The following is a 24,114-nucleotide window of genomic DNA, read 5'->3' as shown; positions in this document are numbered from 1 at the left end:
ACATTTATTGAATTCCCTTAGCATATTATAAATTATTACAAACTTAATAAGCAACAGTTTTCAGAATCTTTTCAATTAAAATGTATTAAATTCAATTTTAGCCAAAGCTATATTACAATTTTTACTTGACAAAATCAAACAAATTTAATAACTGACTAACTTTCTAACTCTCTTGATCATTAAAATGTCATATAAACACCCATCTCGCCCCTGCGGGCGGTTTATCCTTAAAGCTCGGGTCCTCTACCAGAGGCCTGGGAGCTTGAGGGTCCTGCGCAGTATCTTAGCTGTTCCCAGGACTGCGCTCTTCTGGACAGAGATCTCCGATGTTGTTCCCGGGATCTGCTGGAGCCACTCGCCTAGCTTGGGAGTCACCGCACCTAGTGCTCCGATTACCACGGGGACCACCGTTACCTTCACCCTCCACATCCTCTCGAGCTCTTCTCTGAGCCCTTGGTATTTCTCCAGCTTCTTGTGTTCCTTCTTCCTGATATTGCTGTCATTCGGAACCGCTACATCGATCACTACAGCCGTCTTCTTCTGTTTGTCTACCACCACTATGTCCGGTTGGTAAGCCACCACCATTTTGTCCATCTGCATCTGGAAGTCCCACAGGATCTTAGCTCGGTCATTCTCCATCACCCTTGGGGGCATCTCCCATTTTGACCTCGGGACTTCCAGGTTATACTCGGCACAGATGTTCCTGTACACTATGCCGGCTAGCATCTTGCACCCTGCTGTTATGTGCTGGATTGTCTCTGGGGCATCTTTACACACACACACACACATATATATATATACAGTGGCTTGCAAAAGTATTCGGCCCCCTTGAACTTTTCCACATTTTGTCACATTACAGCCACAAACATGAATCAATTTTATTGGAATTCCACGTGAAAGACCAATACAAAGTGGTGTACACGCGAGAAGTTGAACGAAAATCATACATGATTCCAAACATTTTTTACAAATAAATAACTGCAAAGTGGGGTGTGCGTAATTATTCAGCCCCCTTAGTCAATACTTTGTAGAACCACCTTTTGCTGCAGTTACAGCTGCCAGACTTTTAGGGTATGTCTCTACCAGCTTTGCACATCTACAGACTGAAATCCTTGCCCATTCTTCTTTGCAAAACAGCTCCAGCTCAGTCAGATTAGATGGACACCGTTTGTGAACAGCAGTTTTCAGATCTTGCCACAGATTCTGGATTGGATGTAGATCTGGACTTTGACTGGGCCATTCTAACACATGGATATGTTTTGTTTTAAACCATTCCATTGTTGCCCTGGCTTTATGTTTAGGGTCGTTGTCCTCCTGGAAGGTGAACCTCCGCCCCAGTCTCAAGTCTTTTGCAGACTCCAAGAGGTTTTCTTCCAAGATTGCCCTGTATTTGGCTCCATCCATCTTCCCATCAACTCTGACCAGCTTCCCTGTCCCTGCTGAAGAGAAGCACCCCCAGAGCATGATGCTGCCCCCACCATATTTGACAGTGGGGATGGTGTGTTCAGAGTGATGTGCAGTGTTAGTTTTCCGCCACACATAGCGTTTTGCATTTTGGCCAAAAAGTTCGATTTTGGTCTCATCTGACCAGAGCACCTTCTTCCACATGTTTGCTGTGTCCCCCACATGGCTTGTGGCAAACTGCAAACGGGACTTCTTATGGTTTTCTGTTAACAATGGCTTTCTTCTTGCCACTCTTCCATAAAGGCCAACTTTGTGCAGTGCACCACTAATAGTTGTCCTATGGACAGATTCCCCCACCTGAGCTGTAGATCTCTGCAGCTCGTCCAGAGTCACCATGGGCCTCTTGGCTGCATTTCTGATCAGCGCTCTCCTTGTTCGGCCTGTGAGTTTAGGTGGACGGCCTTGTCTTGGTAGGTTTACAGTTGTGCCATACTCCTTCCATTTCTGAATGATGGCTTGAACAGTGCTCCGTGGATGTTCAAGGCTTGGGAAATCTTTTTGTAGCCTAAGCCTGCTTTAAATTTCTCAATGACTTTATCCCTGACCTGTCTGGTGTGTTCTTTGGACTTCATGGTGTTGTTGCTCACAATATTCTCTTAGACAACCTCTGAGGCCGTCACAGGGCAGTTGTGGAGCTGTTTTGCAAAGAAGAATGGGCAAGAATTTCAGTCTCTACATGTGCAAAGCTGGTAGAGACATACCCTAAAAGACTGGCAGCTTTAATTGCAGCAAAAGGTGGTTCTACAAAGTATTGACTCAGGGGGCTGAATAATTATGCACACCCCACTTTTCAGTTATTTATTTGTAAAAAATGTTTGGAATCATGTATGATTTTCGTTCAACTTCTCGCGTGTACACCACTTTGTATTGGTCTTTCACGTGGAATTCCAATAAAATTGATTCATGTTTGTGGCTGTAATGTGACAAAATGTGGAAAAGTTCAAGGGGGCCGAATACTTTTGCAAGCCACTGTATATATATATATATATATATATATATATATATGTTCTCATATAATCATGTCCAGACAATACATGAATTACATTTTTTAAAGGTAACAGTTGTCATCTTCAACAAATTGTCAACATTCAACAAATGAGCAGTTGCATGCAAACAGAAAAAGATATTTACATTTTATGGCATCCAGGTTATACAATTTTGTACCTTGGGTTTAAATACAGCTTATTAGCATCAAAGCTTGTTACTATATATAAAGGCCGAAAATCAAAAATTTCAGCCAATGTAATCAGTTCATATTCGTCTGACCTTTCCACTGCATAGGCATAAAAATGGTCATCGAAAAAGTTGACTTTCAGAATCCTCACAAACACGAAGACAGACTCATTAACTGACTGTGGCAAGATATGAATGACTTCACCAAACAAAGGCACCAAACAGAGACTTCTCTAAAGTCTCTTCCTAGTGTCAATACAGAACCAGTTCTATAAGTCTGGCCGTACACATCAATACTGTGTGAGACAAAAACGGTACTAGCCAGAGAAAGGTCTTGTTCAAGGGTTAACCTCAAGTTGTCTAACACGACATCTGCTTTTTTCAGTGACCCCACACTAACTAGATAGGCATTGGGCACCTCCATTTTCTTAGATAGAGTATCACTATGCTTGTAGTGATACATGTGTTGAACCTGATGTTTAAAAGCCAATGTTTTTGATACATTTTTGAAGATACAAACTGAATGTGCTAGTCTTTTAAATGGATTGTGCTTGGCTTCAAATCGCATACACCAAAGTTTAGACAGAGGTCCAAACAAAACCATCATCCTTGGATAATGTATCATAAAATGATGTTTCGGAATACGACTTGTGGCATACAGCTGTTTGAAAAGAGTATGGTGCTCTATTATCAGTTCTTTTAGGAATACTGCAAGTCCCCTTGTAACGACTGGCGCAAAGATGATACTGCATATCTCTCTCGGTCTACACAATCTCCCAACAAAAAGGGCAAGACCAGTAAAAGGCACCACATTTGAGATGCTGTCTGTTTTAATGCACTCTCACTGTTTCTCAAGTTCATTATAACACTTGGCTTGTTTTTAATGTCTCCATATCCATATTGAAAACTGGAAATCCTCTCATTTAGCTGTTCCAAAGTCAACAACTTCTCCTCATAAATGAAATGGCGAAGCATTAACTTAACCTCTAAAGGGGCTACACCTTCAAGTACATCATGCATGATATCAACACTTATGTTTTGTGTTACATGAAAATACTTAAGGTTATTCAGACAGGAGTCCTCTTTCACACCAGTTTTGCTTGGTTCGTTTAAGCTGACATGTTCCTGATAACTGTCTTTGGTGCGCAACTCAACTTTGTCTTCATCATATATAAACTGTGCATCTGCTTTGTCAATCATGCAAAACTGACAGAATTTGTTTGCAGAGAAACTTTCAAGGTAGCCACAAAGTGAATGAATTGCCAAATTATCTGCTGTTAAGACACAAACTGTACCATATAGTTGATGGCTATGACCTTTTAAATCCACAATTAGACCAGAATTTTCAAGAAATCTCAAGTCATCAAGTCAATCAAGAAGTGGTTTCAAAATCTTGTCAAATCCATATACCTCCCTGTCAATTGAGTTAAACAAAAGACACAGGTGAATATTTGCAAGTGAGGAATTCCACTCTGGTGGCAAATTCTTCAAGGTAAAATACACAGCTCCTAGCTTATGTATTTTTGTCTTGGAACCCAAAGGATTTGTTGTTTCAAGGTCATCAAAGTAAAGATGTATTTGAAGAGCATCAGGGTAGATTTTGAACAATGGGTGTGAGGAAAAGTGAGAGCCATCACAGTAGTCATGTATTTTGGCATCAGTGTTCTTCTTATTCTGAACAAAGAAGTCCTGAATGTCCTCATGTTGGAATAAAAACTTGAGCGTTTCAATGACTGATACATACTGTATGTATCTGCTGCCAAAACCTGTTTCATCTGACCATCTTTTCTTACAGTATCTGACCTGTGACCCAGAAAGATTTCCTGTGGTTTAACAAGGGAAAACCTCTCAGTGAAGTATTTGTTCATTTTATATTTTGTGTCTACATCTTCAAATATGTTTTTAGCACTTTCAAACTCCTTCATTAATGCTTGAACAGCCTCACTGTCTTGTGGTACATCCAAGCTAGTCAACAAAGCAGCAGTTGACTGTTGCAAACAGTCTACAGTTTTCTCAAGCAACTCCTTTGTACAGTTTACACTTCTTGTAACATCTGTTAAAGTAGTATTTGATGATGCATACATCTGTGCCACAAAAGAAGCAGCACATTCACCAAGATCAGCATAGTTTTTTAACTTTGATACCGCACCTGCTACATCACTGGACATCTCCAAAACATCAGGAACTAGTTCATCAGTTTCAACTGAACTGTTTGATGTCTCTCCTTGGTAAGAAGGTTGAACTGAGTCAGCATCCATTGAAGATGAAGTAGAATGAGATCTATGTAGGTGCCTTGAAAATGAATTTAAGTTATAATACGTCCTTGGGCAGCCATCTTGGCTACATATAACTTTCAAGTTTTGTCCATCTGATAAGCAGTGTATTTGACGAAGATGCCAAATGAGGTTTCTCACCTCTGTGAACAGAGACTCTCTACATTTTGGACAGGTGAACATTTTACTTGCATGCTTTAATCTGTGCAATCAGCTCCAGTACTTTGGTTTTCCTTTGGGTGGACAGCGGCAGGTCATAGACAAACTCAAAGAAGGTGAAGACGGAGCCATGCGGTGCTGGATAGGACAGGTTACATACCCAGTACAGTTTGAAAAGCTTATACACAGCACACGTCTGGCCATCATTTAGAGGAATGGTTACTTGGTCATTCTTAGCAACAATGATGTACTGCCTGGTTGCACTCTTTAGATCAACGATGCATATCAGCTGGGGTTGGTGTGTTGTGGATGATGCTTCAGGATCACTGCAAAGCGATGCAATACTTGTTCCAGGCTTGGAGATGGGGAAGATAAAGATAGATTTTTAGAGAAGTATTCAGTGAGGTGTTGACAAATGCTTTCCTCAGGTAAATACCGTGAGAACTGTACTGAATACATACCAGTGCAAAATCAACCAAGTGCGTTATAGCTGACTTAAGGCTGCAACGACTGGCACCAACTGGTGGGAGCAGGTGTGTTAACACCACAAGGGCAGTGTAACAAGCCTCATCTAAAAAAGAAAAGCAAGATGTATAATTATTCAAAATACAGAAATGTGTTATTTAATGAATTATGAGATGTACATCAAAAATGACTTTTTCTTTTGTGAATAGATGAAATCAGAAATGCAGAGGCTTAAGGCACCTCATTTGTCTTATGTGTGCAGCTAATAAGGTTGCCCAAGGCCACATAATTTAAATTCTCTTTACAACCATCTCCATAGACCTCATTCTCCACCATCAGTAAACATAGACATATTTCAATCCATTTACCAAAGGGTGGCATCTAACAATTTTTTTGAAAAAGAACAACAAAATTTAAAAATATAACCCCTTCTTGTATAGTTTTTCTATTCAGCTTTTAACATCCACTTACTTGTCATCTAAAGACAATAAACAGAACTATTAATTTGATCATCCTTTTTTTTCTTAATTTCTAATAGTAAACCCGAAGCGGTCATCTGTCACCACAGTCATCTGTCACTTTTCGCTTCTTATAACGTCTCTGCCCCTGGTCGAGATTCCGTCTAAGGTTGCGCAGTTTAGTCTCTAGGAATCCACAATGAGAGAATGGATCATAATAATGCTCCTGAGGAAGAAAGGACAGAGGTATATGGGTAACAGCTAAGCAATTTTAACTGAGAAAAAAAAGCTCTAATAAATAATGAGATAAAGGTTAAAAGATACACAGTAAGTAGGAACAAGTGCAATTTACAGTATGTAGTGGAATTTACATTATTAAAATGCTATATTTACTTACAAATCCTTCCCCCTGTCCTGCCACTCGGACACTCAGGGATGGAAAAGTGGTGATGATGCTTTTTGCTACAGTCAGCTTCTCTGCACTAAGAGGGTAACTGGAAAACAAAGGTAACCCTTTTTTTACTCCTGTGCACTTCAACATTTTTAAAGAAAAACATTAATTGCAAAATTTTAACAAAGTGCAGTAAGGTGCTATACTAACCACACCTCTCCATCAAATCCCCAATGCAAGTCTTCACAAGAAGCTTCCTCGATGGCACTGACAGGGTACCTGTAGTTTCATACTCCTTAAGAATCTGTGGGGCTTTCCTCTTGAGTAGTGACTTCAGGGGTTGACTTTGTTCTTCTGTGGTAATGGTAGACTGTGTAAAGGCAACACCAGACACTTTACCTCTCTGCAATAATCTTCAAAGTCATGACAGCAAATTTCCACAGAGCATAGAAGCATGAGTTTACTCAAAAAGCTGCAGCAGAAGAAGGCGATTTCTTAATTACCGTGATTATAACGCAATGACTAAAAGAAATTCTGAATAATAATTAAATTGATTTTATCTTCTAGTTGCTACTTGGTGAATAAATCTGATCCTGACTAATAGTTAATAACTGTTAAAACACATTTTATGACTTAGGAAATGCAAAGTGTACCTGATTTTGTCTAATCTCCCCAAGAGAGGTTTCCATCGGTGGCCCTATGGCTGACAGGAAGATATGGAATCTATCAAAGTCCTTAACGTCTACCTCACTGTCAACATCAATATATTCCATGAAATCAGTGTTATACTTTAGCAACCTATCAAGCACACAGCCCATATGCTGAGCTTGGCTTTGACCTATGATGTCTTTGGCACTGCTGACATGAAGAATTTTTTTTACAAATCTCTTTCTCATCTATAAAAGTGGTTACAAGGACTTTGACAGATTCTAAGTTGTCATATGCGTGCTGAAAAAAAGAAACACATGGCTAAATAAGTAAGATAATTTGCATTGCTAGTTGCTGTTTTAAAAAAACAAAAAAACAATAACACTGACTATTACTTCCACAGAAGGTCTGCATGAAAAAGAAACTATATCAGAGCATGTTTCCAGCAATAAGCCTTAAAAAAGAATGCGCACATACTTTAGTTACTCATACTAGATGCAAAAACTGCTTTAACTGCTTAAAAAATAATTATCTCTGTCAATATGAGGTATATTTCATGTTAACCAGTGATAAGTAATTATAACAAATATTTATCACAACACTACTAAATGTAATCTATTAAGTGTGATAACAGAAGACAGAGGGCCGACATCAAACTAAAGTTACTCAGTCATAAATTCCTATTCTGTACTAGTAAACGAATGGTCGCGGTGATAACTACATTTGTTATATTCAGAGGTAACAACAATATTGTCATTTTACACAACACTGCTAAGGTTAGGTGTTGACTCTGGCGTTGCTCATAGACACCAGAATGCCTGTCAGAGCCGCTAGCTCAACTACAACACTGGTTCTAAGAGCAATTTCTGAATACTCTAATACATAAATAAAGTAAATAGATAAATACATGAATAAAGTAATAAATAAAAGTACTACCAAAAACACATTAACTCTAATGAAGTATGGCACTAAAGCCAAGAACTAATACTAAAATTAAGAGTAGGATACGTTAGCAAGACTGTTACATTAAGGTTAGCTAGGTATAGTTAAGCAGTAATTAACAACGCTTAAACTCAAAACTCCTATATAACTCCTATATTTTATATGAATTCAAAGTTTTACATTCTTCCAGAAACCCGACAAATTTTCAGTACATTAAGATAAACTGGTAAATTATACTTACTGTAAGGTCTGACAACATACTAGGCGACGTAACCTCCATGTTGTCTCCTTTGTCTCAGTGGCGCGAAAAGATAGCGCCCCCTTCCCGCCACTGGTATGTCATGTTGCTGGGCAGAATTTGTTTCAATTTTCAGCGTGTGTATTCTTACTCATTTAATTTCCTACTTTTACTTCAATTGTATTGCCCTCGTTCACATGTTACGGTCAAAATTAAGCCTGTTCTGTGTGGATACTTATGCTTATAGTATAGCCATGGCCATTAATTGGTATGCCATACATATTGAGAAATAAAAAATTAATCTTCTTTCAGAATTTTAGTACACCATACACACCTTGCTCCACATTACATTATAAAATGTTTTATTTGTTGAAAGCAATGAGGAAAGGGTTATGGAAAACAAACAATAACCTAAAATTTTATTTTTTCAGTTACTACCATTTTGTGTGAATTTTAACATAACATGTGTAAGAAAATGTGTAAACATTGAAAAAATGTGTAAAAAGCTTAACACACTTGATGTGTTGCACAGTTTAGCACATTTTGTGTGTTATTTTCAGAATCTAATAACAGGACCTAAAATTAAACCTATTTGATATTAGCCCTGCGTTTACTGAAATAAATTGTACATTATCAATGTATTATAACATGCTTTCTAAGAGTGTATGAATGTGTGTGATTGGCTGAATGAAGCTTTTAATAAAAAGTGTTCGCTTAGAAAAGAAAAAGAAATTCCATAGGTACCAGTTTATTTATCATAAGCACAAATCCAGGTCTGTTCTGTTTATGTGCAGCAGTTTGACAGAATGACAAAACATTGATAAGATGATATCAGTGTTCATATTTTGATACAGGTTTATATTGACGAAAAGAAACTGTTGAGTAGTTTCAAATATAATCCATGTTTTTCAAGTCCTAAAGTCTGACTGCACTAACTTATGAGAACAAAACCACACCAGCTGTTCCACAATGTCAAAGTGCCATGGATAAAACTCGGTGCTTCCTCTCTTAGTTTCAATTTAAAAGGGTTTTAATGAGGTGGCAGAAATAAGCTTTTAATGTGAAAGAAACTACCCAGGAAATGATTAGTGTGGTAACTTATGTCAAAGACGAGCGCTTCAGCCGAGCTCGGAGTCTGTGACACATAGGCAGAGTGTTATTACCAGCACATCACTGAGTACAGTGCAAACCCAAAGATAAAATCTGAAAAGACTTTAAACCGAGCAGCTCAAAAAGTTCTTCACCTAAGCAAAAATTACTCAAAGAACCTACAAAACACAGGAAGGCTTTGAATTCTGGGATTATTTCTTCAGATAAGGTTTGATTTTGTTGCAGTTTACACAAATAAAACACTGGTTGAGATAACACAGTACAGAATGTCATTTAAGGGTCCAAATGCCACCATTAAGGGTTAAACCACAAAGCTCTTAGTTCCTGTTACACAGACGAACTGCAGGCTGAAAAAGAAACCGTGAACCAGATAAGAAAAAGAAAACACCCTAATTTTTTAACTGTCATCTACAAACACGGAACATCTACATTTATCAACTTTTACTAAGTCCTGTGAAACTGTATCACTGAAACAACTGAAGTATAGAGTAGAGAGTAGAGAGTGTTCCTTCAGTGTCTGACATGTGTTTGACTACTTCTGCTAAGCTTTTTAAAGAAATTAAAAACTGCTGATTGAAACTGCTCATAAGATTCAGGGGAGAAACCATAACCTTTGAGCAGACTGAGATGATCATATTGACGAGAAAAATACATTTTTGGTTTTGTGACATCAGCAGAATATGAGAACACAACCTGTCACGGTCCTGGGTCGGTGACCCAGTGTTTTGAGTTTCTTGTGTCTCTGAGTTTTGTATTGTGATCTTAGTTCCCCCAGTTTATTCTTTAGTCTAGTGTCTTAGTTTGGCTTTCTTGTATTCTCTTTAGTTCTGAGTATTTAATAGCTGCCCTCTGTGTCTCTTTGTTGTTATTCTGTGTTTCTTAGTTGCTCTGTCTCCCCTAGTCTAGTTTGCGTCTGTGCTACTTCCTGTTTTACTTTGAAGGTCCGTGTCTCTTGTGAGTGTATTCTACTTTGCTCCCTCGTTTCGTCAGTTCTGATTTCTCCCACCTGTGCTCCCCTTCTGTGTCTCATTCCCCTCGTTACTTCCCAGTGTATTTTAGCCCTGTGTTTCCCTGTGTCAGTGTTGCGTTCTCCCTCATGCTGTGTGTGATTCTCCCCGTGTCTCCTGGTGTGCATTATGATTAGTTTTTCCCGGTTTAGTTTTGTATTGTTTGTGTTCTGTTCTTCAGCAATAAAGCTGTGCTTTTGAGTTCAAGTTCTGTCCCCGTGAGTTTGCGTTTGGGTCCAATCCCTGCCTGCCACACAGCCGAATCATGACACAACCAAAAACTGAGAAGATAAAAGCTGACAGTAGAAACATGAACACTCATATTGCCTGCATGGGAGTGTGTTTGTGCTGAGTTCATGAGAACTTAGGATCCATAAGCATCGGTCACACATTCACTTACATTTGTTTTCAAAAGGTAACAAATGCATATGTCTTGTTTTGTGTTAACGCGTAAGGCCAAAGATATTACAGACCAAATCTAAAAATACTTTTAATCAGCAGTTTGAAAAGTTCTTCACTTAAACAGCAGCCAATCAGAAAAAAGCTGGAAACCACCACCTCCTTCATGAGGCTCTGAGGTCTTAAACTTTCAAACTACTTCCTGAGCTCACACTGCACGTCGTTACAGATCGTATGATGCTAAAGATAGGACACCTTTTTGAAAAAAAATCTCTTCTTAGCGTGAGCATTTAGTGGAGTGATACCACAAAGTAGCCTAAACATGATCCACAGAAAAAGATTCTTATCAAGCCATAGTCAACACTAAAATACACCAGCTCGGGTTATTAGATACATGCAGTGTGATTTCTGGTCATTTCTGTGTTGGGCTGCTTCAGGCACTGTATTTATTTTAGCTGATATTTTTCAGATTAGGTTTAATTTTGTTGTTTTGCTTTGTTTATTTATGTGAATAAAACCCTGGCTGAGATAATACAGCACAGACGTCCAATGAAGCATCATTTAAAAAACTAAATGTTAGTAAGTGTCACCAGGTTCCTGCAGCTCTATGATCATCTTTCCTGTTCATAAATAACAACAGATATTTAAATGCAAGGTACCAAACAGACACACTCTTTGTAACACTAGATACACTTTATTATTAGCTCTGTGATGAGAAATCTTGCTGTAGCAGGAGCAGGAAGTAGCTGCTGTGATTATACGTGCACATCATACAAACATATAAATAGATGCTCTAATGTGCTACTGTTGTCGCGTCTATGTAACTGATAAAGTGAAGTTAAAGAGTTTTATACAGATATTAACTGTCCCGTGAGGACTGATTAGATCATGAGCTCAATCAAGACTATTAGTTTGAACTGTGAATCATGTTGGGTGGAGGCAAACATGTAGAGGCCACAGTTTATGCCCTCTTCAGTGTAGTCACAGTGGTGACTGCTGCTATTAGAATAACGTGTGAGCGCAGCGGCCATATTGTTCAGGGCTGACTGTGGATCCAGAGGTGTAAACAGAATTAAGTCATGCCTGAAAAGTCTGGGTGGTTGCAAAATTGTATTTATGACACACAGAAACAAAAATTTAAAATTAAAGTAAAAATTGTAATATTTAAAATGAATCTGCTTTAATTTTATGATGATTTCTGTAAAAACTGAGTCTAAAATGTAAAATGATTAGATTATTTAAACCTGAATTTTTATGCTCTAAAACAGCTCCTCTTTTTAACCTCTGTCGGGGTCTTTTATTATGCTTTTCCTTTTTTTGCTCTGATTTTGAGACCATCAGATTAAATAGTTTCTTTTCTCCGACCCTCAGATGATTATCACAACTTCCCAACTGATGAAACTGTGCGGCATCTCTGGATTATTACATTATTACATTATTACATTATTTTTGATTTTGTGTTACATCAGCAGGATATGCGAATGACCTCAAAGCTGAATAGACAAAAGCTGACACAGACAACATGAACACTGATGTTTGTGTGGGAGTGGGTTCGTGCTGAGTTCAGCCTTCTATTGATCTCTGAGCTCAGTACAAACTCCTGTGGTTCATGAGGACCTGGGATCCCTGACACTGGTTACACTGAACTCATCTGACTCTCAAAACAAATGTAATTCTTAACATTTTATTTCATTTTATTTACATTCAAACTTTTCCTTAAAGCTCATTGATTTAACTTGTTGCTGTAACAGTGTCCACTTCCTCCTTCCTACTCTTGCTATTATTGTTTGATTGTTGGATGCTGGTCCCCACTTATACAATCCTCTGGCTCACCTGATCCTGTAAAGTCTTACACTCCATGAAATGTTGAGTTGAGCATCAAATTGATGTCTGACCTCTTTTCTTTACAAGGTTTGCCTTGTTGCTGTTGCTCCTCTCACTCTTCTGGTCTGTTTGCTGGTTCGTTTGGATCATCAACTCTCCTGGACATCTTTCTTACCTGAGCTCGAAAAGTCTTACAGAGGAAAAAGTAAACAACAGGGTCCAGACAGATGTTGAAAACTGACACCATGATGGCTGCCTCCTTCAGGTAGTACAACACTGAACCAACAGAGCAGCTGTTCCACAGAAAAGCATAGGGAAGTCGAACGAGGTGATAGGGGACAAAACAAACACAGAAGATGCTGACCAGCACCAACATGTTCCTGCGAGACTTCACCAGCTTCTCAGCATTGGTGGAGGCCAGCTGACTCTGCTGTGCCTGCAACACCCTGCGGGAGGTGCTGTAGTAGAAGAAGACCAGGGATATGAAGACTAAGAGGAAGATGATGGTGCACAGGGTGTGGAGGATCTTGAACAATAGGCTGACTGATGCACTAAAGAGGGGCCCACAGTGGCTGGGGGTAAACGTTAGAGGTTTCTGGGTGATGAAAAAGAGGCTGGCGTATGTAATTGATGGAGCCAGGAGACAAACCCAGGTGACCATGGAGATGATGTGCGCAGTTCGCAGTGACTGCAGCACATGAGTTCCTGAAGGATGGACGATCTTCAGATACCTGAAGAGAGAAGACAGAGGAGACAGTAAATAACTTCACGAATCAGTCACAGTGGTACCAAATTTGCAAAGGTCATTATCAAGTTAAAATGAGATGTCTACACTTTGATCAGAAATGCAGGGTTTTTAGTCATTAACACTGTCATGAACTGTAGAGGGAAATAGGTGAAGGTTCCTCACCTGTTGGCAGCGATATAACACATGAATATGATGCTGGCATAAATGTTGACATAGACAGTAGAAGCTCCAAAGCTGCAGTAGAGCCTTCGAATGATGAATGACTTGCTACCACAGTGGGCGATGCGCAGTGGCAGAGAGAGGCAGAGCAGGAAGTCAGCAGCTGTCAGGTTCTTCAGGTAGACCATCAAACTGCTTGATGCCTGCTGCTGAGCTTGACCAATGTAAAACTTTAGGATGAAGCCATTGAGGAGTAAACCTACCTGAATATGACACAGAAAGAATGGGGAGAACATCACTTCGGTACATACAGTACTTTGAGAACCGTAAAGCAATTTCTAACACAGCACTGAAGATTAGAAACTTACCAGAAATACCAGACTGTAGACCAGTACAAAGAAAGGGTTGACTGATGGGACAACTGGATCACAGGTCTGGTTGAATGGTGAAGTCACATTTGTTGAGTCAGCCATGCTTCTTCAGCTGAAAAACAAATCCACTTTATTCTCTCTTTGAATGGATTTACCATCAATCAATCAATCAATCAATCAATCAATCAATCAATCAATCAATCAAGGCTTTATTCGCCACATGCAGGTTGCCCTGCAGTGTAATGGGACCTCCCCCGACCTTACACACACAACACAGACATCACATGGGAATACAGGTCGGAGATGCATACAGAAATAGCATTACAGAAAAACACTGAAATGTACAATACAATGGGAAAGTCCAAGAGGGAAAAAAGAGACCTCTACTCATGCTGGGCTCCTGTGGGAGGACAGCATGAGAACAGGAAACAAAAAAACTCCTCTGCACAGAAAGCACATAAATGTCCACAGTACAACATTATGGAGCACGTGACAAGCAACAGGGTTGGGTAGGGGGTGAGGAGTAATCTGAAGCAAACACAGCAGCCATCCTGCCCTGCGCTATTATTCCAGTGCGGACCCAGACCCGCCGTGTTCTCCAGGAGGGAACAAGCATCGAAGGCGTTTGGAAAAGGAGGGGGGATGAGTGAGTGCGTATCAGTGTATGTGTGTGTGTGTCCAGAGTTCAGCTGAGACAGCGTCCTTTGCCCTGCCAGGCTAAGTAAACAGTCTTCCAGCCAACCCAGGTGGAAGACTGTTCCCAGGTGGAACAGTCTTCCACCTGGGTAGTCAAAGGTATCATGACAGTGATACCTTTGACTTTGTTAAACAAAACAAAGTCAAACTAATTTTAAATATTGTTTTGAGCTCTACTGCATCTCTCTTTGAGACAGTAATTTTAACACATGGAGCTTTCTGGTGGAGTTTGCTGACAGTTTGACTAAATTCAGTTCACAACAGTTGTCTCAGGTTGCTTTCTATATGATGAAAAGCAAAGTTGAGAGCTTAAAATGCAAGTATAGAAATCATTATTCATGTCATCTTTCATGTACAGTTTATATTTATGGAAGCAAAAATGAATCACTTCCTCTCACGAGTCTAATCATAACAATCATTTCAACATGGACCAAGACGTGGGAGTGGTAGCAATCCACAATTCTTTACTCTGAGCATTACAAGCTATCATCTATAAGGACATATAACTGGTTATAATCCTGTCTGCATATATCCAGGTCTACAACATGTTCTTCTTATCAAGAGCTTGTAACATGGGATTGCTGCACAGTCTGTGTGATGATATATAAAGCGTGTGTATACAGATGATACAGTCACTTTCACATACGGGACAGAATCGGAGCAAGGAGGTGTTAAGTAGTCACATATGTTGGACAAAGTTTCATACTGGCATTTCATTTGTGTTTCACCCAGAAGTGTAAACAAAAATTGTATCCAAATATTTATGATGATCAGAAAGCATGCCAAGAAGAGGAAAGTGAAACCAGTAGCTGTATCTCCTCTGTGATTTCCTCAGGAAATACCAAACATTAGTAGATGTTAGATTTTAATGTTGAGCACTGGCAGAGGCCACTTGTAATGCTGATGCAGCTGTGTAGAGTATTTCTATTCCGGGTGTCAGTAGTCGCTAAAGCTGATCTTTTAAGCTAAGCATGAAATATGTAGAAGTACAAACAATTTAAGGATGATCAACCAGCAAGACTCACCTGTGTTTCTGCAGTTTTTAGTGAGCAAGAAAAGTTGCTTGAGTAGTTATGCCCATCTGGTTTAACAGTATTGCTGCACACGAGGAAACACACAGTGATCACACCACTAACAGGCACTCTGACTTATTTCCTGCTCGCCTTCCCTGCTAAACAGGGCCAACATGTTTCTAATACAGCTATGCAATTTTCTGATCAGTTGTTATAAACAGGTTGTCTAAATATTACTTGTGTCATGTGTTTGCTCTATTTTTCTCAGATGACCTCATGATGAGAATGAGGACGACCCAAGCACACACAAAATGGTGTGAAGGTGTATGTTAAAAAAAGTGAGCCTTTATTATTGGCTTGACACAACACTACAAAGTAAACGGGGAACTGACAACACGAAGGAAAAGCTAAACTGGAAACAGCTAAACTAAAGAACATATAGAACGAAGAAACATAACTAAAACCTGAAGCAAGAACATGGAGCCTGAGACATGAAAGATGAAGGAAACACAGATGATCAGACGAAGAACAGAGGTACACACACATAATAAATACAAACTAAGGGAAAATGAGGAAATGGGAGGGAGACACAGTAAAAGCGGAATAAGCACAAACATCAAACCAGGGACACTAGACACAACACAAGAAACAAGGGAGGCAGAGAGAACACCTAAACACTGGAAATAATTAACAAATAACCAGGAAACAAGATAAAATTGTGAATATTAATAAACACAAACATAACCACGGAGTCACTAGACTCCGGACCATGACAGTTTGATGTTATCTTCTATTTTAACTGCATCGGTCATCCATCAAAACCGTCCACACCAGCTCCATCATCATCTTCCTTCTGATCCTTATATCTGTCTTTTTTTACTAAAACACACATTTTGCAGGATGTTGCTGGCACAGCAGTGGCAGAGGCCCCTCTGGCTTTTGGGTGAGATTTAAAGTCAGTGCCATAGATCTCAGTCTTCATGAAGATCTATATGAGAGTTAAATCAATACAAACATACTTCCACATAGACAGCATCAGTGTTACTGTTGCTATTTTGTTACTGTAGCCGATCAGCTCACAGTGTCACCCTGTATATTATCTCTTCCTCGTTCTGTTGCACTGGTGTTAGGTGCTACATTGCAGGTTGATTACTGGTGGTTCTTCTCTCTGCTATAATTGAACTGGTCTCCTGTGCTCATTGATTCATTCGTCTTTCCTGGAGTTTGCTGCTCTCACTGGACAAGCAGTCGACCAATTTACTTGTCACCTTGCAGTGGCAGTGCAGTAGTCTTCAGAGGTTACCTGAGTTTAATTACTGATTGACTACACCCAGTGATTTTCGGATAAAGGTGTCTGAGATGCACCAAAACGGGGTCAGCAGCAGCAACGGAGCTGGTCTGGAGGCCGACCGTGGGGCCAGCGGCTCAGTGCTTGGCAGGTGGCTAGCAATGGCTTGACAACCAGAGAATGTGCAGGACCATAGTCACCCTCAGAGCAGGAACAGGCAGAGGAGATGGTACAAGGGTGGTTTTAGAAAAAAAAACACTCATACAATTGCAGGCTTTGCCTCTATGGAGTGCGAAACACAGGAAGATTAGCTTCATGGATATTTAGTTTATGGATTAGAGAGTCCCCATGACTGAGTCTCATCCTTAAATTAGCAGGTTCAAACACAGTTGACTCAGGGGTTTTATCAGGCTTGCAAACATTTACTGTGGACACTAACTCACATAACACAGGGTGAGACAACTCATGCTCAGTCACAGGAAGTGTAGCATTAGCCAGCTCGCAAACACTGTGCAGTTTCTTGAACATCCACATTGACTGGGTCAGACAGAACACAGGGAGTATAACCTGAATTTGCTGGTTCAGAAACACTAAAAGTACTGGAGATAATGTCAGGTGTAAACTGGAGACTGAGTGACTATAAATAATGTAGTTTAAGCCCAAATATTCAGTCTCTGAGTTAGCCGATTAACCAAACAAAGTCCCTTTCTGACTGTGAACAGCACTGAAGTAATAATTAAGATCTGGTGGTACTTTTAATAAACATTCATCTTTAATATTGCTTCATTTTAGTGCTATAGCTCCAGTGTCCTCTCAGAGATGGACAGCCTGAGTAGCAACTGGGAGCGGCCAGCAGGTGGCAGCACACCTCCAAAATTGGTTATGCTCATTGGAACTATGAAACCCCAGCCCAACAGAGGGCTAAGAGTATGATTACATGCTTCCTGTTAAGGACACATTTAAAAGTCAAAAATAAAAGTTTACTTGTAAGCTTGATAATTTAATCTGCTATGGAAAAATTAATCCAGAACCAGAATCTAGAACAATATCTGAAATGGCCCCTGGGACCCTTAAGTTCCCAGGACTCTGATAGAGGACCCGAGCTGAAAGCAAAAACAAACACCTCCTGCAGTGCAACCTGGGATTTTTATAGATATAAATGTATAACATGGCTGAGGGGCTCTAGTGGTTGGACCAGGGGACTACACCACTGAGGAGTATTCAACATTTGTCTCTTATAAACATACAGGCTCAGGAGGAAGAGCAGGTCTTCTAGCAATTGTAATGTAGGTGGATCCGACTGAATGTTAGATAAGGTGCTTAGATTAAAAAACGTTGTATGAATTTGTGTGTGACTGGCTAAATGAGGCTTGTAGTTAAAAGTGGTTTGATTGTTCAGATAGAGCAGAAAAGCACTCTATAAGTGCCGAACCCAAAGTTAAAATCTGAAAGTACTTCCCTTGAACACCAGCCAATCAGATAAAAGCCTCAAACCACAAGAAGTCTGAGAACTCCTGCCTCCTACATGACACTCGAGGTCTTAGATTTTCAAACCGCTTCCTGTGCTCACACTGAACGTTAACACACAGCTCAGTGTAGTTGTTATTCTGGGTGTTACAATAAAGTTTAATGTCCAGCTGTTGATGAAAAGAGCATTTACAGATGATATCACTGCAGCTATATTTATTCATAACTATCAACAGAAGAGCAAAAATAACACATATTTCACCACAATGTACAGGACAGACACACACTTTCCCACACTCTATTATTAGTTTTGTGTTGAGAAATCTGACTGTAGCCTCAGCTATCGACTCAGTGGAAACAGTATGAGGAAGTAGCTGCTGTGTTATACATGCACAACACGAAACAAAACAAAACCATAAAATATACAGGAGCACAGCAGCCATACTGTTCAGGGTTGTCTGTGCCTCCCTGTGCTTGTATGTCTGTGGAGCCTGAGGTCTATACAGAATAAATCTGAGACCTGATTTTTAAAACAGTTTGGTTTGTTGCAATGTTGGAGCTGTATTTATGACATTGATGATATTTCTAAGTGTTCTATAGTCTAGAAAACTGAGGGTTAAAAGTTCTCCGCTTCTGATCAGTTCGGCTCAGCTTCACATGTCACATTGTTGATGTACACATAAATAAAGAAAGAAAATAAAAAAAACCTTTAGATTATTTTCTACAGTATCTAAAGAGAATGTGACTGATAATAAGTCATTTACATCTGCAAACATTCTATTATTGCTGCAGGTAGCTACAAGTGCTGACATATAGTCAGTCTGTGTGACACAGATTAACGATACAATCCAGGTCACAAAGAACAACGCTCATTTTACTCTCATACAAGCGCAAAAGAACAACATGGTGATCATTTACCAGCTCCAGGTTTTTGAAAAAAACAACTGAAAGAAAGTAAACAAGATATAAATATGTGATTGTTTAAGCTACATGTTAGTGTGGGGTGGAAAGAAGAAGGTTAAAAACGAGCCATGTGTGAAGCAGTGATGTTGAGGTGCCACGCATCGAGAGTGTTCACAGCGCTTCACTTGGTCCACGTTTTGTCATGTTACAGCCTCATTCCAGAATGATTCATTTTCTTTTCATCTCAAAATTATTGTAAAAAAATACCCCATTATGACAAAGTGAAAAATATTTTGTTTTCTATTCTTGAAAATATATTGAATATTAAAAAACGATCATGATGTCATCACCCCATGAAATGTTGAGCTGAGCCTCATATTGATGTCTGAGCTCTTTTCTTTACAGCTCATTGGTTTGGCTTGTTGCTGCTCTCACGCTCCTGATTTGTTTGTTTGGATCGTTGACTCTCCAGGATGCCTTTCTCACTCTGAAAAGTCTTACAGAGGAAAAAGTAAACAAGAGGGTCCAGACAGACGTTGAAAACTGACACCATGGTGGCCACCTCCTTCAGGTAGTATAATAGCCGGCCCACATGGTAGCTGTTCCACAGAAAAGCATAAGGAAGACGAGCCAGGTGGTAGGGCACAAAACAAACACAGAAGATGCTGACCAGCACCAACATGTTCCTGCGAGACTTCACCAGCTTCTCAGAGCCAGAGCAGGCCAGCTGCCTCTGCTGTGCCTGCAACACCCTGCAGGAGGTGCTGTAGTAGAAGAAGACCAGGGATATGAAGACTAAGAGGAAGATGATGGTGCAACTGATCTGGAATGCTTTATGAAGGACACTGAATGATGTACTGAAGAGGAGCCCACAGTAGCAGCGGTCAGAGGTCAGAGGTTTGTGAGTGATGAAAAACATAATGTTGTAGGTGATTGTTAGAGCCAGGAGAAAAACCCAGGTGACCGTGGAGACGATTTGGGCAGTTCGTTCAGTCTGCAGGATGTGAGTTCCTGAAGGATGGACGATCTTTAGATACCTGGAGAGAGAAAAGAGTCAGTATACAACTCTACCAAACAAGTCAGTGGTGCCAAATCTGCAGAAGTCACTGTTAAGGTGAAACTAAATATTCATGTTCTTGCCAAAAGTACAGAGTTTAATAGTGTAATTAACCAAAAATCTTGTTTTAACATTGTCATGAACTGCAGTTTTAACTCAGTAAACGTTCCTTACCTGTTAACAGCGATGTACCCCATGAAAAGGATGCTGGTGTACATGTTGAGGTACAGTGAAGTAGCTCCAATGCTGCAGTGGAGTATGTAAACAATGCCAGAGCTGCTGGCATAGTGGATTATTCGCAGTGGCAAACAGAGGCAGAGCAGGAAGTCAGCAGCTGTCAGGTTTTTCAGGTAGACCATCAAGCTGCTGGATGCCCGCTGCTGAGTTTGAGAAATGTAAAACTTTAAGATGAAGCCATTGAGGAGTAAACCCACCTGAAGAGACACAGAGAGGATGTAGACAAGAGGACTTTCAAACATGAACCAGGAACCAGTTTCTAACAGGGCACAATCTGAGATTTGAAACATACCAGAAACAGCAGACTGTAGACCAGCATAAAGAAAGGGTTGACTGATGGGACAACTGGATCACAGGTCTGATTGACAGATGAAGTCATACTTTTTGAGTCAGCCATGCTTTCAGCCATGCTGAAAAATAAATATAATTCACAGAGATACTTTACACATTAAGAGGAACTGCCTTCATTCAGTTCAAAGTTAATGAATGTGTTTAAGGATGATGATTGCTGTACTTCCTCATTATCACGCCTTTATTAAAACTCATCGGAAAGCTTTCAGTTCTGTTATGACCCGTTCTGCTAAGGGCCAGAGGGAGAGTAACATAAACGAGCCCTTACACAGGAATCTAACTGAAACAGGAATTTTATTACCAATTTTACAACTGCAAACTATCAGGGCTGCGCACAACAAGCCACTGGGCAACATTAAATACCCACACAAAGGAAATAAGACAAAAGGGCACTCTAGATAGGTAAACGAGGCTCGAGGAAGGAAGGAAAAATAACTCAATACAATAAACTCTACACAGCTCACCTCCCAGGATCAAACAAGTGGGACAGAACAGTGCTCGGCTTTACACACACAGTTTCTTTAGACTGCGCCAACCAATCACCTGCAAGGTTGGATTTGCCTGGAGGAACACATGTTGCCTCATACATTCCAAAACCCTGGGGCATAACCCCCCCCCCCCCCCCCCCCCCGTAGAAGCCAGCTGTGTGGAGTGTTTCTCTTCCCATGACAGGAGCCGCTGAAAGTCATCTTTTAAGTTAAGTATGAAATCAGTAGAAATACTAAAGATTTGAGGATGAGCAACCGGCAGGACTCACCTGTGTTTCTCCAGTTTTTCGTGAGCAGAAAAAGCTGCTTGCGTCGTTATGTCCTCTCAGTTAATAAGTATCAGCGTAGTTCAGGAAACACACAGTAACCAAACTGATAACCATCACTCTGACTTATTTCCTGTTTGTCTTCACTACTATAAATAAAGACAGTGATGTTATGATATAAAGGGTGTGTGTTTAATACATACTTTAATACATACTGTGTCTGCACTTTTTTTCTTAGATTGTCTCATATTAAGTCACACCATACCTCTTTGACAAGATGCAAAATTAGCAAGCTGAAATCAAAAGCGACAACAAAATAGAAGATTTTTGATCTATCTGTGCTGGACTTCATTCCTATTGGCTTCTTTTTGTTTTGAGATATTCCTTTTTTATTGCACTTTTATGTTATGTTGAAATTTAAGTGCACTTGTCACTCTGTTTATCAAGCCATCCACACCAGTTGCATCATCATCTTCTTCGTGGTCTTCATATCCCTGGTTTTCTTCTACTACAGCACCTCCTACAGGGTGTTGCTGGGACAGCAGAGGCATCTGTCCTCCTTTGGTGTTTCATTCCGGTGACACCAGTCACCTAAATCCCAAGAATTCATAAACAACACAAGTTTTTACTGAGATCAGAGATCAATATGAGGCTGAACTCAACATGACCACACTCCCATCAGACAGCATCAGTGTACATGTTGTTACTGTAGCCAATCTGGTCCATAACACCCAGGATGTACGATGGCTACCCTTCCCTTAGCCTGGTTTTGTCAGAGGTTTCTCCCTGTTAAAATTGAGACTTTCCTTCTGACTGTCACCAAGCTCTTGCTCATAGGGGGATCGTGTGATTCTTGGGTCTGTCTGTATTTTTGTAGGGCCTCTGCCTTACAATAATAAGACAACGTAATACAACAACTTATTAATAACCTCTGTTCGTTTTTTAAAGTCTATTCTCATTATAAATATGTTGTTTAGTGTTGAAGGTGCTATGTTGGGTCGGTGTGTTGTGGAATGGGGGAGTGACATAAGCACCCCACCCGTAACCCCCCAAGACCTTCAAAGTCTAAGTTGCAGATAAAATTGAAGGGCAGATAGCAGTGAAGGGGTTAATGGGGTCACTGCTGCAGCCCAACCCTCCAGCCTCCCAATACACCTGCGCACCAAGGCCCTGTGTGTGTGTGGTGATACGTTGTGAACCGTAGTGACTATAGTGTAATTCAAAATTCAAAAGGAGGGGCAGGTTACTGTAAATAACTACAGAACAGTAATTTTAAGCACAGTGTGGCTAATTTAAAGTATTGTGTTATTACCGGGTAATTCTGTTTAAAAAAAAAGTTTGTTTCTTGATCTTACATGGTGAGTACACTGCACTTTCAGGGTACAGGTCGTATTATGAATAGAGATGGACCGATCCGATATTACGTATCGGTATCGGTCCGATACTGACGTAAATTACTGGATCGGATATCGGCGAGAAATAAAAAATGTAATCCGATCCATTAAATATCAAAAAAACACCTCACAAAACTAGCGACACGGCGTAACTCAGCTCATAACCGTAGCACGTCGGAGCAGTGTGCTCACGTGATAGAGCGGCTGTGTGTATTTGTAGCCTCGCTACCAATCCGGCATTTCATCTCCGAGGAAGTGATCCCAGAGAGAAGTAAAGCAAGTGTGTAAGTTCATCTCTGAATGTTTGTAAAGCATTCCCGCGTTAAGCATAACAACCGATATATGGAGCCACCCCCTCCCTTTCCTGTTGCTACTTCAATCGTGGAACTGATCAATGATCAGCTGATCGGCTTTTCTGTCGCGAGTCCGTCTCTCTTGTTTGCTTATTGCCCACTTTGCGCCAGAAAGAGGAAACCAGCGGCTGAACAACAGCAGCACGTTTAAGCTTGATAAGCTGTTGTTAGAATGTATTTAATATTACTTTCTACACCAGGATCTTTTTCTACGTAGCTGACGGCTGGTAACTGTGCAGGGGCGGATCTAGCAATGTTTAGCCAGTGGGGCCGATAGGGCATTAACACGGAAAAGGGGGCACAAAGACATACTTTCCTTTCTTATTCTCATTTAAAATGTCTAGCTTTTAATAAATAATTATCTAAATCTTACACCCAAAGTTTTAATCTGATGTAAAATGTATAGAAGTCCATTACTGTATATAGTAACTATTAAGTCTAATATACCCTAGTAAGCTATACTACTTTTTCCTTTGGGAAGTTACCATCTGTGCAGTCTGCAGTTCTGTTGAAGAAAAATTTTGAATCTATTTAATTACTCTTGAAAAATAATTGATTTCTGTGCATTTTTTTCACACTGCATCAAATTAAAGTTGATTACGTCAATTAGGCATCATGAGGTGGAGGGTGGGGGGTGGTTCCCTATTTTTTAAATTTTTTATTTTTTTTCTGGGAGTTTTAGAACCCTATTAGTTAGGTTGCTTACTCTTTAAAATACCAGAATAGGGAGGATGGAGTAGGTTTAAGTTTGTTAGATTAATCAGTGTTGCTG

The 24,114-nt window shown here is 40.0% G+C and overlaps 3 protein-coding genes across 3 annotated transcripts in view; all 3 read right to left on the bottom strand.

Moving 5' to 3' along the window:
* Positions 1–24,114, bottom strand: part of LOC134623951 (zinc finger protein 664-like) — a 507,757-nt gene that overhangs the window by 252,247 nt on the left and 231,396 nt on the right. The gene's annotated exons all lie outside the window — the stretch shown is intronic.
* On the bottom strand, positions 12,664–13,931 carry LOC134623930 (P2Y purinoceptor 14-like). The gene is made up of 3 exons (XM_063468933.1): positions 13,827–13,931; positions 13,462–13,721; positions 12,664–13,282 (listed from the first exon to the last, which is right to left on the bottom strand). The coding sequence occupies exons 1-3, from the start codon at positions 13,929–13,931 to the stop codon at positions 12,664–12,666; spliced, it is 984 nt and encodes a 327-aa protein (XP_063325003.1).
* On the bottom strand, positions 19,603–20,899 carry LOC134623929 (P2Y purinoceptor 14-like). The gene is made up of 3 exons (XM_063468932.2): positions 20,783–20,899; positions 20,428–20,687; positions 19,603–20,233 (listed from the first exon to the last, which is right to left on the bottom strand). Exons 1-3 carry the CDS (start codon positions 20,897–20,899, stop codon positions 19,603–19,605), a joined length of 1,008 nt encoding a protein of 335 aa, XP_063325002.1.

This window comes from Pelmatolapia mariae, linkage group LG3_W, assembly GCF_036321145.2.
Source record: "Pelmatolapia mariae isolate MD_Pm_ZW linkage group LG3_W, Pm_UMD_F_2, whole genome shotgun sequence".
Taxonomy (NCBI): Eukaryota; Metazoa; Chordata; class Actinopteri; order Cichliformes; family Cichlidae; genus Pelmatolapia; species Pelmatolapia mariae.
The sequence above is the reverse complement of the archived record's forward strand: the minus strand, read 5'-3'. Positions and strand labels throughout refer to the sequence as shown.

Bases quoted from the DNA above. Each gene is read 5' to 3' on its own strand.
- LOC134623930 (XM_063468933.1), bottom strand. From the start codon at position 13,931: ATGGCTGACTCAACAAATGTGACTTCACCATTCAACCAGACCTGTGAT. The intron at 13,722-13,826 runs GTAAGTTTCTAA...TGTCATATTCAG, and splicing joins TCTACAGTCTGGTATTTCTG to GTAGGTTTACTCCTCAATGG. The intron at 13,283-13,461 runs GTGAGGAACCTT...TTCTCTCTTCAG, and splicing joins TGTTATATCGCTGCCAACAG to GTATCTGAAGATCGTCCATC.
- LOC134623929 (XM_063468932.2), bottom strand. From the start codon at position 20,899: ATGGCTGAAAGCATGGCTGACTCAAAAAGTATGACTTCATCTGTCAAT. The intron at 20,688-20,782 runs GTATGTTTCAAA...GTGTCTCTTCAG, and splicing joins TCTACAGTCTGCTGTTTCTG to GTGGGTTTACTCCTCAATGG. The intron at 20,234-20,427 runs GTAAGGAACGTT...TTCTCTCTCCAG, and splicing joins GGGTACATCGCTGTTAACAG to GTATCTAAAGATCGTCCATC.